The sequence below is a fragment of the Bos grunniens genome, chromosome 2 (genome assembly GCF_055505025.1).
Source record: "Bos grunniens cultivar Pamir isolate PY7600 chromosome 2, Bosgru_T2T1.0, whole genome shotgun sequence".
In the NCBI taxonomy this organism is placed as follows: domain Eukaryota; kingdom Metazoa; phylum Chordata; class Mammalia; order Artiodactyla; family Bovidae; genus Bos; species Bos grunniens.
In genome coordinates, this window is record NC_141166.1 from 108,880,900 (window position 1) to 108,899,685 (window position 18,786).

The window sequence follows — 18,786 nt, forward strand, 5'->3', positions numbered from 1 at the left end:
CATAGTGATTAAAATAGTATTTACTTCCTAGTGGCCACGCCCACATGAGGGTTTCGAATGAGGAACAGCAGGGATGCTCATCAACATCACGAGCCCAGGAGAAGGAGGGTGGTTTATTATTAACAGGAAGCCCAGGAACAAGTATATGCCAAGCATGTGAGAGGTTCAAGAGAGTGACAAACGAGTTTCAAATGGCTTTTCCTTGGCCCACTGAAGCATGCATTCACTGAGTCAACAAACACTTGTGGGCACTTACTATGAACAAGACACGCATTCTGATGGATGCTGTCCTGGTTGGCATACCTGCCATGGAACCTACGGGCAAGGAATGGCGTGTAGTTGAGAACCAACTTACACTGTAAAACGAGAATTATGACAGGAAAACAGCCAACGTAATGAAGCTGGAGAGTCAGAATAACATTACTATGGGGCCCTTCTCTTTTCTATTATGATGTTTAAAGAACTAATTCACATTCTGTGTGACTTTGAAATGTGTGGCCATTTTCCTTTCAAAGGAATGAAAGACAAGCCCTGAGGTTTAAGTCTCAGATCAAGGAGCAAACAAAAGGGCAGAAGACATGGTTGGAAAATCATCTCCCAAAAGGAGCTCTTTGTTATTTAAGATACATTCAAAATGAAATTTGGAATGCACAGCACAATAATATGTAACAATATGTAATCTAAATTTTAAAAAAAGGGAAGTGACAGCCTGAACAGTCTTTGCTGATGGAGTGTCAAAGGAAAGTACGGGTTATGTAGTAAGAACTAGAGGTGCTTTAAGTTTGGTATACAATAGAGTTGACTCTTAAACAACACAAGTTTGATGTGCAAGTCCATTCACATATGGATTTTTTTCAGTGTTCACTACAGTACAACACAATCCACAATTCAGTGAATCTGCAGGTACAGAGGAACCATATACACCGAGGGCAAACTATAAATTAACGCTCAGATTTGAGACTGCACAGAGGGCTGGCGTGCTGTTCAAGGGTCAATGGTATAAGGCAGGAAGTTGAAATGGTGCCATGAATTTAAGGCTAAGGAGCTTGCACTTTATTTGATAGGCAACTTGTTTCCCCCCATTTATTTGCTTTTGTTTAATTTTGGAAATCACGTTTGAGCAATTAAGTGACATGCTTAGACAGTTAATCTTGCACTAGTGCCCAAGGTGGAATGGGTGTAGGAGAGTAGTTATTAACAGAAATCTACAGCAAATGTTCAATTAAAAACAGGAGGAAACATTCCAAGAAACGGTGCAGAGGGAAACATGGAGAGGACTCAGAAGACAAAGAAGGTGGCGTCTGATACAAAAAGCAGCCCAGGGTCCTGAGGTCAGGCGGCTCAGGGAGTAGCACCAAACACAGGCAGGTGCGGTCTGGGAGGGGAAACACGCTGTATAAGGAGCCGAGCTGGAGGCCGGAGGGGGAGGCCTGGGCAGGACGCAGGCTTGGGAAAGCCCTTCTGGGAGCAGCTACAGGATGAGATCAGAGGGAAACCGAAGCAAAGGCCTTTGGGGGCACACACTGTGAAAGGTAGTGGCTTTCTAACAGCTTTCTTCACCTGTGGCTGACATTCTAGTTATCTGATCAGAGGACCCCATGCTAGACCCCAACACCCCAGGCAAACACTCCAGGCACCTCCTTAAGCGTTCTGGACGGAGTCCCCGCACTCTGGTGGGTACTCTCGACTTTCTGTTGCCTCAAACTGAAGCTCTGGCTTCTCTATGCTGCCCCTTGGGAGGTCTCACTCTGATGCTGCTGCTGCTAAGTCACGTCAGTCGTGTCTGACTCTGTGCAACCCCATAGACGGTAGCCCACCAGGCTCCCCTGTCCCTGGGATTCTCCAGGCAAGAAAATTGGAATGGGTTGCCATTTCCTTCTCCAATGCATGAAAGTAATAAATGAAAGCAAAGTCGCTCAGTCGTGTCTGACCCTCAGCGACCCCATGGACTGCAACCTACCAGGCTCCTCCATCCATGGGATTTCCCAGGCAAGAGTACTGGAATGGGGTGCCATTGCCTTTTCCAGTCACTCTGATGGAATATTGCTAAATTTTCACTTTTCCTTCAGAGCCATCCCAGAGACCAGCCCTGGTTCACATCTCCACAGTCAGGATAGTGATCCCCCATCACCTGCCCAGACTCACAGCCTGAGAACCAGCCCATTCCAAAGAATTCTGCAGGTCTAGGAGACGGGCTCAGATACCCGCACAAGATGGGTCATTTCTTGAAGTCTATTTTAAAATCTAATATTTAAAGCAATTTGAAAGCATCAGCTAAATGTATTTCATACCCAGTGATTTAGAAAAAGCAGTGTCTAGACGTTAACAGTCCAAGTTACTAACACTTAGGTATCCTGAGATGCAACCTCTCATGCATGTATTTCTTGGCCAATTTTATTTACAGAGCAGACAACTTAGATTCATGTCAACTTCCCCTGTAAGTATTAATTGTAAAAAGGAAATAAAAAGAACCTTCCCCTTTCTAAATCTGTGCCTACATCAATATTTTAAATTTAAATATCTAATACAATTTTAAAATCAAACTAAACCAAATCAAATCTGAGGTTAAATTTTGTTAAGTTTCATACCATAATAAAATCTGTCATTACAAGCAAGAAAAACTCTGGGTCAAACATAAATACACTCACACATACATACCATTTTTTAAAAAAATTTTAAATCCAGTTTTTTAGGTAATTATTAACATAATTTAGTTAACATAGCATAGACTACAGAAAAAATCAAGGTCTTTTATGAGAAAAGAAACTATGTCACTCAGATATTCAAAATAACCATTAAAAATGAAAGTTTTGTTTTTCATTTTGTCATTTCAAGCTGATTACAAATGACTGTTCATCTTTGGTAAAATCCACCCCCCAAAAAAGATATTCAAAGATATTTTACCTCTCCAGTGTTTTAGTCTCAACACAAGCCCCTCCCCTCCGAACTTCTTTAAGCAAAGCCAATAAATGGAAAAATGAAATCATTTTGAGTTTCACATTGTTTCTACACCCAAACACATAGCTGCAGCCTGAGGTAACCAAAAGGCAAAATGCAGTTATCTGAGTAATCACTAACCCAGTAATCTCTAAATACACACCCTGACTATGTGGAAATCTTTTTTCTTATTCTTCTACAGGCTCCACTTCCCTGGGTGCGGGAGAGGCTCCCACTGGGGCCAGAGTGCTCATGGCACTTACCTTTTTGGCTCTTTGGGCTATGTCTGGTGTTCTTGTAAGCAGCTTTTCAATCAGGTACTCTCTGTTCTGCAAAACAAATATTCCCAATGTTTGACATCAAATATGATACACTGAAATTCATAGTGATTTAAAAATAGCAGATTTACTTGGGTTTTTAAGCATGTTACCTTGGCTTTCTGGAAGAATTTGCATTTTAAAAGTTCTGCTGCTGTGGGCCTGAAAGATCAATAATAAATTAGAGTTGAAACAATGACCACTCAATAAAGACACTGCCTTGATGAAACAACCTAATCCTAGAGTCTTTCTGGAAGACCAGTTTCAGGAATAGCACACCACAGACTAAATTCATCGTAAGCCGGCACCAAATAAACTGGCGCCGATTTTCCAGTTCTTTTCAAACACCTCGACTGCAAAACACACACACTCCTGTAAGTTAAATATGTGGGGCATGATCAGCTTTCCATCCTCCATCCTCACACTTCACTAAGTGAATGCAGGGTTTCTAAAAGGTGGCAGACTGACACGTCCGTGAGCTAAATCCCTGTATTATTCAGAAGCAGGACAAGCGGCAGTGTGACCCTATCAAGGAAACTATGTCCACAGTGTTCTACGATTCTCCATGAGCGGCGGTGGCTGCAAGGGGACCACGCATGCGTACAGGCTCTATCCACCCACCGAGTCACCCTGTCTAAAGTGTACTTGGACTACTGTTTTTCAAGGAAACATAAATGTGACAGTGACTAATAGAATGCAAAGTCACTTAAAAGCATTACGAGACTAGTCTGATTGTTTCCTCATGTGTCACTTGTTTCTCTGTCCTGTATTTTCCATAAACTGACAGTTGGGTCTAAAGGACTGGCTAGGCTGACACAAGTATTTGGGGGAAGAACACTTCATAGATGATGCACATTGTAATTACTGCAGCACTGGGAGGCACATGATGATAGGTTATTTCACTGGGACAGATGTTATGTTGAACCACTTGGTCCCCAGGCCCGAGATCTCTCCAAGGTAAGTCTGCCCCACTGCAACCAGCAAGTTTTCTGTTAGATAATACTTTGCCATGATATGCATATCCTGTCCTGGAGAATCTTTCACCTGCTGGTTGTAGCATCTTTGCCTTAAATAATTATTTCATTGGAGGTGGCAGGACACTGATTTTTCTACTTCTATCATTCCTTCTACATTAAATAACTGGCACTCTTCCACAAAGAACCACTCCCTTCATCAACAGGTCCTGCAGGCATACAGGAAGAATCACATAAACCTAGAGGACAGACAGACAGCAAAATAACTGGGCTCCTCTCTTAAAAATGCTGGTGTCGTAGAAGAAAAGGGGAGGCGTGAGGGGACTGTTTTAGATGAAAACAGATTTAAACATAAAACTAAAATCAACGTGTGACCCTCTCCTGAGTTTTGAATTTTAAGAGGAGAAGAAGCTACAAGAGACATTGAGAAACAGAGATGGGTGAATGTGCTAGGCAGCGGACAATTTTAGGAAATTTCTGTTCATTTACTTCAGCGTGGAAAAGTATTTTGGTGATGGAGGAATGTGTCTTTATTTGGAGGAAACGCATGCTGACGTCGTAAGTTTGTTCCTTATTTTCTGTTCAGCCAATAAAATTTAGATAAATAGGGACAGCAGATATGAGAAAGGTGAATAATTGTTGAATCTAGGAGTTTACAAAGACGTAAACACTGTTATTTTATCATCTTTTCTGTATGTTTTAAATTTTTCATAATAAAAAACTGGGAGGGGGGAAGGAAGCCTGACTGAGTATCATTAGGTCTCTTCTCAGGCAGTGATTGTTGAAGTGCCTAAGACTATGGAATCCAAGTTTACAGGGAGCCCTCACACTTGAAGAGACTGGAAACCAGGGCTCTGAACCAGGAAGCCCCACTAAAATGTTTCCAGGGACCCAGCATACAAAAGAATTAGGGAACGTCGTTCGGTGCAATGGTGAACTGTGACAGTCTACAGGGGCCATAGACTGCATTTCTGTGCAAAGACATTTTCTCTTTAAATTGTTACTGTGCTTTTCCTCAATTTCAAGTGGAACACTGGTTACAAGTACCTAATAAAGAACCCCAAACGGCCATAGCCATTGCAACCAGCAGCCTCTAATTGCTAATTTCTTTGAGTAAACAAAGGTCTACATGACAGGCGGGCCACACTTTACATTCTGTGTTCCATAGTCCTTGGCAAGTCGATTCAAATTCAGCAATTTTTACCTTGGACCTTGTTTCTGTTCTTTGCTTACCAGGCAACTAGAACTAAAAAGGATAACTCAAGTGATTTAACTTTGGTTGCTTTTTTTTTTTTTTTTTTTTAACGTAGACTACTTTTAAGAGATCACTGGTAGAGTTTTTTGCTTTCAGCAACTGCAAATTCATCCTTTCACTCTCTCAGTAAGTATGCAACGAACACCTGCTATTTGTCAGGTATCATGCTAATACTAGGCACACTCTGATGACGATGACAGGCATAAACACCACCCTCGTCGGCTTACAATCTGCCAGATAAGAGACTATGCTGTCGGGCAGGGAGAGGATGGTCAGAACATCCTAACACATGGGTTGTGTCTGTGGGAAGGAGACGGCTACTGAGAGAACATTCAGAACCATTACACAAGGGACTGGGTATGTTTGGCAACTTACGCTGTGAAACCAAATTTCAAAAACCAAGACACGTACAAAATAACCTAGATTTAATTTTTCGAAGTGAAAAGAAAAGAAACCTAAGAAAATTAAGATGATGAAGGAGCTCAAGGCTACTCTTTTGGTTGAAAGCCTCCACTCTCTCTGGTCAAAGGGCTTCCCTGGTGGCTCGGATGGTAAAGAATCTGTCTGCCGTGTGGGAGACCTGGGTTGGATCCTGGGGTTGGGAAAATTCCCTGGAGAAGAGAACGGCTACCCACTCCAGTGTTCTTGCCTGGAACACTCCATGGACAGAGGAGCCTGGCAGGCTACAGTCCATAGCATCACAGAGAGTCGAACACGACTGAGCCACTAACACTCTCATTTTTTTTCTGGTCATTACTGTTTTGACACAGTCTCCTGGCTGGTCTCTCTGCCACTTCTCTCTTCCTCATTCCAACCCACCATCCACACTGCTCCCTAGCTGGCTTCTAAGCAAAAATATTTTCTTATCCCTCCTAAAGGATTTTAGTGTCCTGAGATCCCAACTCCTCCAGCCTCACTTCCAATCATGCCCCACACCAACTTATCCTCCAAACACAGTGACGGTCTCACCCACGCCTTGCTCTTTCATGGCAAAGCACACTGCTGTGCTTCAGAATTGTTTGTAACCAACTGGCACACCCTTGCTTATCCATCAAGAACCCATTTAAACGGCATCCATCTTCAAAGATACTTCTCCCAGCTCCTACAAGTAGAATTCATTGCTCACACACCAATCCACCCACACTCATTTTGCAATTATCTGTTTCTGTATCTCCCTGCTCCACCTCACTAGGTTACAAGCCCTTCCAAGGAAGGGACCACACAGTGTTCATTTTTTCATAGCCCCAAAGCCTAACACAGACCACAAAACTGCTACAGCTCAATTTCATGCCAGAATCAAATACAGGGTAAAAGTGATGTTACTAGACATCTGAGCACCAAACTACAACTTCTGGAACTAGAGTTAGCACCAAATTCTAAGCATCTATTCAATATAGTAGAGAACAGGAGAATGATGTAATGAAGACAAGACTCAGGCTAACAAGAAACAAAAGGAAAGAGGTGTATCTGCGTGCGATGGAGGCACTGAGGAGCAAAGTCACAAATGCCTTCCTTTCTTTCTCCCCTAAACCCCCACCTCCTCGCTTTAGCTTACCAAGGTCAAGTGTAGGACCCATGTAAAGAGAAGGCTGGGAAATGCCAGATATACCTGGAGATGAAGGAAGGCAAAAGCAGAAGGAGGCTGCAGAGGATGAGATGCTTAGATGGCATCACCAACTCAAAGGACAGGAATCGGAGCAAACTCCAGAAGTGGAGGACAGAGGAGCCTACAATACGGGGTTGCAAAGCACTGGACATGACTGAGTGACTGAACAACAACAACAACCTGGAGATACAGGCCTGGGACTGTGTTTCCTTCCCCAGCAAGGTCATTTCTGAGGTCATCAAGACTGTCAAGGGGAAAAGCATGCTGAAGAGAAAACTCTGTTCTCTGAGCTCTACTCTTAACTTCATCAACAGACACAGAAGCACAGTGACATGAGAAATGAGAAGTCGTTTAAAAAGCCACACTCCTTTTTTAACAGGATTAATATTTAAATAATAGGTAACCCTGACTCTATAAAAGAGAACAGCTAAATAGCAGATCCCTTTGGAGTTGAATTCTACATATGTCAAACTGCCTCCATAAAAAGTTTGGAAAAGTAGGAGGAATGATGAAAATGAGGAAGGGAAGAAAGTGAGGGAAGGTATGAGAAAAATCAAGATGCACGTTGCCCATTTGATTTTAGGGTTTTCACGTTTTGGGCTTATGTTATAGAGATTACTATGTGTGCGTGCTCAGTCGTGTCCAACTCTTTGCGACCCCATGGACTGCAGCCTGCCAGGCTCCTCTATCCATTGGATTTCCCAGGCAAGAATACTGGAGTGGGCTGCCATTTCATTCTCCAGGGGATCTTCCCAATCCAGGGATCAAACCCACATCTCCTATATTGGCAGGCGGATTCTTGACCGCTGAGCCACCTGGGAAGCCCATGGAAATGACCAGTGCAGGGTTAATGCAGGAACCATCAATGCTGCCTGCCTCTTAGCCGAGTACTACAGTAGAAAGAATTCTGCAAGCATTGTTATGTCTTACAAGGCCACTAACAATTATCAAGCAATACAATATTACAAGCAAACAGCATATTACAAGAAATGCTAAATTGCTATACCAGCAACTGTAATGATGTCCCAGGCTTTGAATAATGATTCAATTTTAAATCCTTAAAAACAATGCAGAAGGAGTCTGCAAGCAGCAACATTCTCAGAAGAAAATCCCTTAAAGGATTCAAATACATGTGGATAAGCCAAAGTCCACCAAGACTTAAAATAATGTTCAAAGGATTCAGGATGAATATGATACAGTTTAAATAGTTCTGAAAATTTGTATTTTAACTTCTAACAATACATTCACCTCCGGCAGAGCTGTATTTCTCACCCTGCCCCCACTCCCAAAGAAATATTTAAGTTTTATTTGCTTCCAATGGATTCATCTATGCAACATCCACTCCTTTGTGGATGGAAAAATGTGCCCAAAAAATGCTAGTTATTTTTATAGTTGCCATCCATATAAAATATGTAGCCTCTAAGAGAAAGGATTTTTTTAAGAATAGCAAAATGTTCTGCTATGCAAATACAAGCAAATCTTTGTCTATGCAAATGCAGGGCACAGACTTGGATGAGGCAAAGAACTCTGACACCCAGCTCTCAGGCAATGGGAAGTTCCAAGAGTTCTTGAGGTTGACAGAAAGCACAGCTCCTTCTCAGCTAGCCTGAGGGCTCTCACACTGCAATGATTCCGTCTGGTCACTGTTACCCAGTGATATGTTTTCACTCATTGCTAAAAAAAGGCACTCAGTAAAACCAAGGTGTTGGTACCAGTTAACTGCTTTTAGACCACAAGCAGAGGATCTATATGCTGGCAACAGAAATAAATATAAGGATCAAAATTCCTGCCTTCACCCCTCTCTCAACCCACTACAATCTGGTTTGGCTCTGAAATTCTTTTCAGTGAGTCTAAATCATCCCCAAACTGCAAGCTCCCCATTGCTTCCAGGTGTTCAAGAAATACCACTGAGTATGTAATACAGACCAGTCACTGTGGACAGAAAGACAGAGAGACAGAAAGATGAGACACACAGACTCTCCTTCTAAAAACCTAAGGAACTCATGAGGAAACTGGATATGTAAGTCAATTAATCTACATAGTGCAGTAAGTGCTACAAGAGACATATCTTCAAATAGGAAGTAGGAAACCAGAAGTTGCAATGACTCCGCTGGTCAGGAAAAGACAGGTAAATAATGAAGAAAGAAAGAAAATGGTAATCCCAATTTCATGAATACTTAGAAATACTCAGGCACTGTGTTCTCTGCTTTAAATGCATTATCTTGTTCCATCCCCATAGCAACACTATGACCTGATGTTATTAAGCCCATTTTACAGACAAGGAAACTGAGGCATACAGATGATGAGGAAGAAGGGCTAGGACTCTCACCCAAATGTATCTAACTTTGAGAATATGGGGCCTTTGAACTAAGTGGTGAAAGACAGGTGGAAAGGGGAGAGGAGAAGAGGAAAAATATTTGGACAATATAAGCAAAGGCAGAGAAGACAGGAAATATTCACACTTTCAGACTTGCACAACAATTAAATGTTTACTTATTAATTCAGTCATGAATATGTATTTTAATTGCATCCTATCATAATACTGTTTTTTTCTACCCTCACATCTCCCAAATCATTTTTACCCAAACTTCCTACACTGTGTTTTTTTCATTACAAGAATGAAATACCTGGGAAGTTTATGCACCAATAATACTCTGTTATAGAGGACAGTTGTACAACAGTGAGAAGATTGTCATAGAGAAAAATACCTTTTAAAAAGTCCTTAAACTATTCATACTTTGTAAATCAATACCGTTACTAAGAGAGTACTTTGAGGGAAAGACGTTTTGAATATCTGCTGTACATGTCTTTTCTAACAGTTTTGTTGTTATTGTTTAGTGGGGTGATGGGAACCTGACATTTGAGTTCATATAACAAATTAAACCTGGAAACACTCAAGATTATTGAGAAAAATAGATGGAATGTTAAATATAAAGTATGATGGTCTATTTTGACAAAATTATGAGTCTCCTAAAGGGATATATTTTCATATCAGTAAGTACACTAACAATTGTGTGTATGTTCAGTCGCTCAGTTTTGTCTGACTTTCTGTGACTCCATGGACTGTAGCCTGCCAGGCTCCTCTGTCCATGGGACTATCGAGGCAAAAATACTGGAGTGGACTGCCAAATTTCTTCCTCCAGAGGATCCTCCTGATCAGAGATCAAACACGTGTCTTCTGCATTGGAATGAGGATTCTTTACCACTGAGCCACCTGGGAAGCCCAACAATTCTACCCTCCAGAATCTTTTATCAACATAGCTGGAATTGTGATTACCTATCACTACCACTAGGTGGGGTCTCAACTAAGAATCACAAAGACCATCAGTTATAATCTAGTGCTAAAGGGGAGGACAAGTTCTTCTCTCACTGGGTTTGCAGGATCAAGTTCTGTTTTCCTTGCCAAAAACTTACATTTGCAGATAAAACTTACATTTGCAGATGACACCAAATACAAGAAGAAAGTAAGCAAGCCTTGCATCCCTGTTACAATAAATGATTTCAAGATGCTTAACAGCAGAGTCTTTGAACCTGGCTTCAAGAGAAAGGTGACTGCAGAGAGAAGCTTCAAGGCAAGTTCAAGGGCTTCCCCGGTAGCTCGGTTGGTAAAGAAGCCACCTGCAATGCAGGAGACCCCAGTTTGATTCCTGGGCTGTGAAGAGTTGCTAGAGAAGGGATAGAGATCCACTCCAGTATTCTTGGGCTTCCCTTGTGGCTCAGCTGATAAAAAATTTGCCTGCAATGCAGGAGACCTGGGTTCGATTCCAGGGTTGGGAAGATCCCCTGGAGAAGGGACAGGCTACCCACTCCATTAGTCTTGTCTAGAGAATTCCATGGACTAAGTAGTCCATGGGGTCACAAAGAGTCGGATACGACTGAGCAACTTTCACTGTCCTTTTCTTCTTTCAAGGCAAATTCAGTGAACGTAAAGAAGTCACTGCAAAGAACAGGTAACATAATGCAACGTGTGTTTATTCTAGAGAAAGGTAGCCAACTCAAACAGTAGATCACTGTGTAAAAGCAAAGGCTCAAGTTTCACCAAGAACTTAAAAATGAAGGAATCCTTCGAAAAGCAGGCCCTGCCCTGAAAAAGAAAGTTCCAGAAGAGAAGCCAGTTTCGACATTTTGGAATATGAGTATCAAATCAGAGTGCTGGATGGATGAGGGTAGCCAGAAACTTCTCAGCAGCCTCCACAGGTGTGTAATCCATTTAACGGTGTGTGAGGACAAAGCCACACACAGCCAAGCACCACAAAGGGAGGCTATTCAGCGAAGGAGTGTGCTCCCTTCCTGTCATGAACCTTCTCTAAGTGACAAAGGACACTGGGCTCTACTCTTCACTACTCAGGATATTTCAAAATCACAGAAAGGGAGAAGGAAGAGACAAACTCAGAAAACAGACATACCACAGTGCAGGGTATTTAGTCCCAAGACTAAAGAGGAAATACTAAAGTTAATTTAAAACCATTTGCTTCTGTTTATATGATTAATCTTTTGAATGTAAAAATGTTAATCTTCTTTACTGATAATCTTTTAAAACAGCACAAACAACTTGTTCTGCAACTCAAAGGAAGCTCATGCAAAATTCAATAGCTCTGCCTGGTTTAGACTGGAGCTGGCAGGATATTCAAATCCTGAGAGGTCAGCTCAACCTACACAGTGCAGAATATTAGCTCAGCTTCTGAATGTGCCGCTGCCAACTGCTTCTGATTTCTGTTTTACTTCATTTCCTTTGCTGACAGAGCCCACACCTAACAAGCACAGCCAATCTTATTAACACTGAAAATTTCCCTCTGTCTCTCCCTGGTCCTCGCTCACTTCTGTCCCTTTCAGATCCCAGCTTCTACTAATAGGCTGAATGGAAATTCGGGGACCAGAGCTGGATCTCCTTGAACTAGAAGTCCCATCCGGGCACAGCCTTTTCCCCATCCACAAACCATGCTTCGTCAGGACTCCACCCAGCCATGGCCACTCACTTGTCACTCCGTTCGACATACCTTTTGGAGGGATCCTTCTGAAGACACAGTGAAAGTAACTTTCTGAAGGACTTGCCATACTTTTTCATCATCTCCTTATCCTCTACTCCCGTTTCCAAAGTGGGTGGATCATTTTGCAAAGTCAACATCAACACCTGCAGCAGAAACAAGTGGGAAGACATGATCTCAGGACAGGCATTGCTTGCTACAACTGAGTTTTCTTCATCAAAGTCTCAAAGACCCTCCTCCAGTAGGTACACATTAAGTGCTTCCCCATGATTTTCATTTTCTAAGAAATGTATATTCAAAGTATTCAGTTCCCTTTGCAAAGCTGTTCACGTGCCCTTTAACCTTTTTTCTTATTCCATTGACAAAACTTACAAAATCTGCTCTATGTGTTAATGTGATCTCCCAAAGGGGCCGGGGCAGAGCTTCCTGGGAACTGGTTCTCACACAGCCTGCGGGAGCACGTAGCCTCACAGCTCCAGCACCAGCTTAGTGCAGACAGGGGCTCTGTCTGGGAAAGGGGGCGGTGGAGGGGGAAGAGAGAGGTCCAGAGCAGCAGGGAATGTTCATGCTTACAGGCTGTTCCCAAGTAAGGAACTGCCCATGCTCAAGGCTTCTGTAACACATTACCAGCCTTAGAAACAAATCCACAACATCCCAGGAGGTAACACACGATTTCCTTCTTTTTCTTAATGAAAAAACATACAGAAATGCTTAACGGCTTGGCAAAACAGAGACACTGAAAGATAGCCAGGATACAACGGAGTTGCTAAAACCCATAACCAGGAAAAGGCCATGCTGCTTCTGGAAAGGGACAAAACTAAGTGAAAATACAGTTTTCACATCGGAAAGGTAAAAAATTCCATTCTTTCACACTAACGTCAAAATTATTTGCTTAAAAAAAAAAAGAGTAGACTTTGTAGCAAACTATTGATCTATAAAATGAAAAAAACTCATTAATGCATAAATCAGCCTTAATTTATGCAAATACTGTATAGCCAAGACTCTCTTCAAGTGCTTTCAGACGTGGGAAAAGATGAAGGATTAAAGTGACAGTTTATTGTTTGTAGAGGATAATAGCAACCCGAAGAAAAGTGGAAAATCTGTCAGATCTGAAGAAGTCCTACAGGACTTCAGGCTGGGATTAGCAATGTGATGGATTCAAGTGGAAAACACTAAAAAGTAAGGGGGAAAAAAAAAAGACCTAAGAAAAAATAATAGAGAAAAACCAGATAGAAGGAAAGTCCTCAGAGTTATTTCAGTACTTTTTCCCTGAAAGGTCACTTCCATTGTTTACACCTCAATTTTAAATTTTCAGCTTCAATGTCTTTCTCCCAAATCTTCCCACCCTCTCCCTCTCCCAGAGTCCATAAGACTGTTCTATACACCAATGTCTCTTTTGCTGTCTCGTACACAGGGTTATTGTTACCATCTTTCTAAATTCCATATATATGCATTAGTATATTGTATTGATGTTTTTCCTTCTGGCTTACTTCACTCTGTATCATGTAAAATATCATGTAAGAAACGAGTTGCCAGGCCATGTTCGATGCACGATACTGGATGCTTGGGGCTAGTGCACTGGGACGACCCAGAGGGATGGTATGGGGAGGGAGGAGGGAGGAGGGTTCAGGATGGGGAACACATGTATACCTGTGGCGGATTCATTTTGATATTTGGCAAAACTAATACAATTATGTAAAGTTTAAAAATAAAATCAATCAATGCAAAAAAAAAGAAAGAAACTAACCAGAAATTAACATAACATTGTAAATCAACTATACTTCAATCAAAAATAAAAGAGAGATTCCTGCCAAAAAAAAAAATTTTCAGCTAACAAAATCAGGTGTGTACATGCCTGAATCTTATTTACATTAAAAATATGTATATTAAGTATAGAGAAAACAATGTAATGAACTATGCTACAATTTTAATAGGGGTTATCTGTGGTTGATGAGATTATGGATGGCTGTTTTCTTTATTTATTTGTACTTCAACATTATCTCCAACAAGAATGTTATTAACTTTTTAATCAGTAAGATTATTTAACTTTTTTAATCCTGCTTTGTTTTTTTTCTAATCCTCCTAAGCTTTTCCAATAAAATCCTAGAAAAAAGTTGAAACAAACATACACCATATTCTCTGTAAAATACCTTCATAATTTCCACTCAAGCTATTTCAGCCTCAAGACAAAATCCAGTTGGATAAAACAGTCCTGATACCACCGCCTCAAAACTAACAGAAATGATGATGTAGGCCAGTTAAAAGAATAACAAAAAAATCTAAAAGTAGTATCCAAATGTATGTTAGTTCCTAAAAACACTGGGCTCCCTTACTTCAGATGAATTACCAACAGGACACTATGAGAACAAGAGTGAAATGTTATAGATCATGGAAAAGGAAAAAAAAAAAAAAAGGCCTGAAAATCTGGAAATCCTCTGTAAAGATGATATCACTATAATCTATTTTTAGATTTTTCTTGGGGAGTCTGGGGTATTCCACCATTCAGAGAGTAATGGCCAGCATTTGTCACAGCTCTCAGCCTCCACCGGCCAATCTGACCACATTCCTCTGTGCTATGAATGTAAAGCAGGCTTCAGGGCTGGGGACCAGGCTGCTTTTGTTCCATTCTGTCCACTGAGAACATCAGACAGCATTTAACTCAGCTGCATCCCTCCATTAATTCTCCTTGGGCCTCAGAAAAAATGACTATGTTAAAGAGAATTAGCGAATGGATTCTGTTAAATCATCCTTCAAACCCGACATATTATTTCCGAGAGTAATTACTTTCATAGGAGGATACTTGTGATAAGGCGCTGCTCCTGTGGCTAGTTCGATGGCAGTTATTCCAAAACTCCACATGTCAGCCTTGAAGTCATAGCCTCTCACCTAAGAAAGGAAGCAGGAAAAAAACACAATTACATGGCAGGCATGTTACACATGATGGGGGCGGGGGGCTCAACATTATGTCAGAAGTCCACGGCTCTGTGTGCTCAACTTTGATATTACTTTGCTGAGGCTCAGCAATCGGGAATTAAACCTTACATGATTCATTCTAGTAAAACGACTGATTTGAATGAAATGTTAGTGGAGTAATGATATGTACAACTATACTGTGTCAATCAAAACATTATTATTATTATTTTTTTTTTTTACCTGTTCCATGACTTCAGGAGCCATCCAACACGGGGTGCCAACGAATGTTTTTCTTACTTTATTCCGGGTAACATCACCCCCTGTTGCTAAGAAAGCACTTACCCCAAAATCTGAAAGGGAAAAAAAAATCACCCTTATTTTATATAAGACATTATGGCTTATAAATTTTGAGTTTATGAACATCTCTATTCCTGGCGGGCCTCACAATGGTGATGGAGTTGTCTCAGCCACACACCAGGGCACTCCTGCCACTTACCGCTCCCTACACTTCAGAGTATGCCCTCATCACAGGTCAGCAAGCCCAGTCCAAAAGCTCAGCATATCAAGTTATATTTTCTACCAGAAAGTCATCACAAGTCTTAACCAAACATAAAAGTTTACAGTAAAAATATAAACACCTTCTCAAAGCCCTAAATTAACTACAAGGGATCTTAGCTTTTAGAAAAAGGATCTTAGCTTTTAGCTATGATTCATTTTAGAAAATCATTTATAACACTGAAGACAGTAAAACCAGCATGTGTTTCTTTTTATGTTCTTTTATTATGATTATTTTCTAGCCTCTCTATACATCATCAATGTTTGGGGAATGGATTTATTTTTTGAAATAAAGGATGAATAATATCCAACTTCCACATTCCCATGCCCTTGCTTGAACAGTGCTCTGTAACATTCTAGCCAAAAACATAATGGCAAATCCACAAACCCAGATACATAAAGCCAACATGCCCAGGTTTGTCTACATATGGCCATCAACACAAACGAAAAGCCCAGTCAGCAAAGATTGTTTTTTTCCCCAATGTGTGCTTTCTGGATAATTTTCATAGGTGTAGACAGAAAGGTCTGTAGAATGAAATAATACTCTTCTTGATATCCATCATATACTGGAAGTTCTTCTCGTGAGGTGATAAATTAATTAAGCATATTGTATATGTGTCTGCATTTATACAAAAACGGTTTTATATGTAAAAGTAGAGAGGGAATGTTGTATTGTTGTGCTTAGTTGCTCAGTTGTGTCCAACTCTTTGTGACCCCATTGACTGCAGCCTGCCTGGCTCCTCTGTCCATGGGATTTCCCAAGCAAGAATACTGGACTGAGTTGCCATTTCCTTCTCCAGGGGATCCTCCTGATCCAGGAATCGAACCTGGGTTTCCCACACTGCAGGCAGATTCTTTACCGTCTGAGCCACCAGGGAAGCCTGTATATTCCTACACATATTGTATTTTCAAAGTGGAGAGAACTTAAGTGATTTGCTGCTAGTAAGCTTTTTCTAGGTCATGATGCTAACATGGACTTGATCTTAAAATCAGCAGTACCCACATCTCTTGCCTCTCCTGAATTGGCAGGTGGATTCTTTACCACTGCAGCATCTGAGAAGCTCATAGAGATGGAACACCCCATGATTATTAATTCATGAATTTGTGCTTAGATTTTTACTAATGGTTAAAATTAGTTAATAAGCTAAAGGATCAACTATCTGGAGCTAATGCAGACCTATCAGTAAGAGCCAATTCAAGGACAGGTAAATAGTAATAAGGGTACCCACTCAATGGACTCGAATTTGAGTGAACTCCAGGAAAAAGTGAAGGACAGGGAAGCCCGGCGTGCTGCAGTTCATAGGGGTCACAAAGAGTCGGACAAGACTTAGTGACTGAACAACAACAAATAAAAATGAGGGGGTCAATACTTCAAAACACTGTAGCAGATCACACAGTGTGAGCCCCTTCAAACTGCTCTCACATAACTCTCCATAGCTGGGCCCTCTAGTGACTGCCAGGATGACGGCAATTACCAAAGAACAGCATCAAGAACAAACCAAGGTCAAATACTGGCATTTGTGTTAGATCTACATTATTGAGTTATGCAATAATACTGGAACCAGTTCTCTGAGTTGAAATCTGTTGACTGTTTCGTTTTATTTACACTTAAATGTACTTCACTCTCAACAGGATTACAACTTCAAGTAAAAGGACAAAAATTGACAAAGGGAGTCTTTATTCCAACTGCTATTTTCATGTTAATAGTAAGCAAAAGTATATTCTGAAAATGTCATATACTTTACTTTGCACACATGTGCCAAACTCTATTTTAACTCTTACATTATAGTCAGAAAAAAAAAAAATCAAACTTTGTGAAAAGAAACCTCTAAAACCACTGAACCAATCTCTTGCAAGTAGCAGGAGATAACATTCATTCTCTCACAGAAGAGCTAGATGGAGTTATTCATTTGTAAGCATCTACCATATTGGCTAGAGGAAGAGACAATACGAGATAAGGCTTTCGAAAATATAAATTTCAACTTCACCTGTATTTCTGAAAAGTAGTTTAAAAGTGAATCCAACATTCCATTTTTATTAAACTAATTTTGAAATATGATAATGTTAAATAAATACATACCATCTGTAAATAAGATATGGGTAGAAGTTGCTTTAAGGAAAAATAAATTCTTTTCCATGGTGTTGAAGCAACTCTACACCCAAATAAACATATATTTTCCTAAAAGATATAATCTAGATAAAAATCCATTATTAATTTTTTAATTCCTTAAAAATACCATCTGATTAGATCTTTTTAAAGCTCCAAAAATAGCTGAGAGAGATGTACAGTTGTAATTCATTACTGACAATACCTCTTCAATGTATTTTTCTGATTCACATATGTACTCACAGCCTCCATTTAGAACACTCCCTTATAAGTTATAAACAGATCATTAAACGTCTTAAAAGCTCAGAAGAATTCCACAAGCAGAAAACACCAATCCTAACATCTGCTCACCCTATGACTACAGAATAAAGGTACAATTTGCTCCTAAGTATGGCCAATGTAGGAGAAGGCAATGGCACCCCACTCCAGTACTCTTGCCTGGAAAATCCCAGGGACGGAGGAGCCTGGTGGACTGTAGTCCATGGGGTCACTAAGAGTCAGACACGACCGAGTGACTTCACTTTCACTTTTCACTTTTATGCATTGGAGAAGGAAACGGCAACCCACTCCAGTGTTCTTGCCTGGAGAATCCCAGAGACAGGGGAGCCTGGTGGGCTGCTGTCTATGGGGTCGCACAGAGTCGGACACGACTGAAGTGATTTAGCAGCAGCATGGCCAAGGTATATAGAAAAAGATTTATATGTACTGAGAAAGAGAACTTTTGGACTGAAGTATACAGTGTGCTAGTGTAAACAGGAAGGCAGGTATACTCTGTGTAGCAGCTCACAGGAGACAAGTGGAAGGAGGGGATGGAGCACTAACAGTGAACAGGGCCCTTGACTGCTGAGAGACCGCTAGACAGCTCAAGGGAGTGGAGCCAGATACACGTGGGTCAGAAACCACGAACACTGCTCTGGCAACGTGGAATCAAAGGCTACACATAAAGTTCACCAGCCTCCAGGAATAACTGCATCTCAAACCAGAAAGAATGCTGTCATCCTGGTAACGAAAGGCTCTCACGCCTTTTGAATCCATCCATTTCTCTCCTTCCCCACTGCTCTTGCTTTGGTTTAAGCCAAGATTCCTGTGGCTACCTTCTAATTCACCAGTGGCCTGCTTTCCCCAGATCCAGCCTCC

At 41.0% G+C, this 18,786-nt stretch overlaps 1 protein-coding gene across 19 annotated transcripts in view; it reads right to left on the bottom strand.

Annotated features, from left to right (window-relative positions):
* The window catches only part of STK39 (serine/threonine kinase 39), a 320,679-nt gene that overhangs the window by 182,323 nt on the left and 119,570 nt on the right, over positions 1 to 18,786 (bottom strand). For all 19 annotated transcript variants that reach the window (XR_015147123.1, XM_086355955.1, XM_086356077.1 and 16 more), the window contains 5 exons: positions 15,228 to 15,337; positions 14,859 to 14,960; positions 12,087 to 12,220; positions 3,368 to 3,416; positions 3,201 to 3,266 (listed from right to left, as the gene is read on the bottom strand). Coding sequence is in view for 18 of the 19 variants with exons in the window: in XM_086355955.1 (XP_086212081.1) it covers positions 3,201 to 3,266; positions 3,368 to 3,416; positions 12,087 to 12,220; positions 14,859 to 14,960; positions 15,228 to 15,337 (461 nt within the window). In the remaining variant the exon portion in view is untranslated. The remainder of the gene's footprint in view (positions 1 to 3,200; positions 3,267 to 3,367; positions 3,417 to 12,086; positions 12,221 to 14,858; positions 14,961 to 15,227; positions 15,338 to 18,786) is intronic.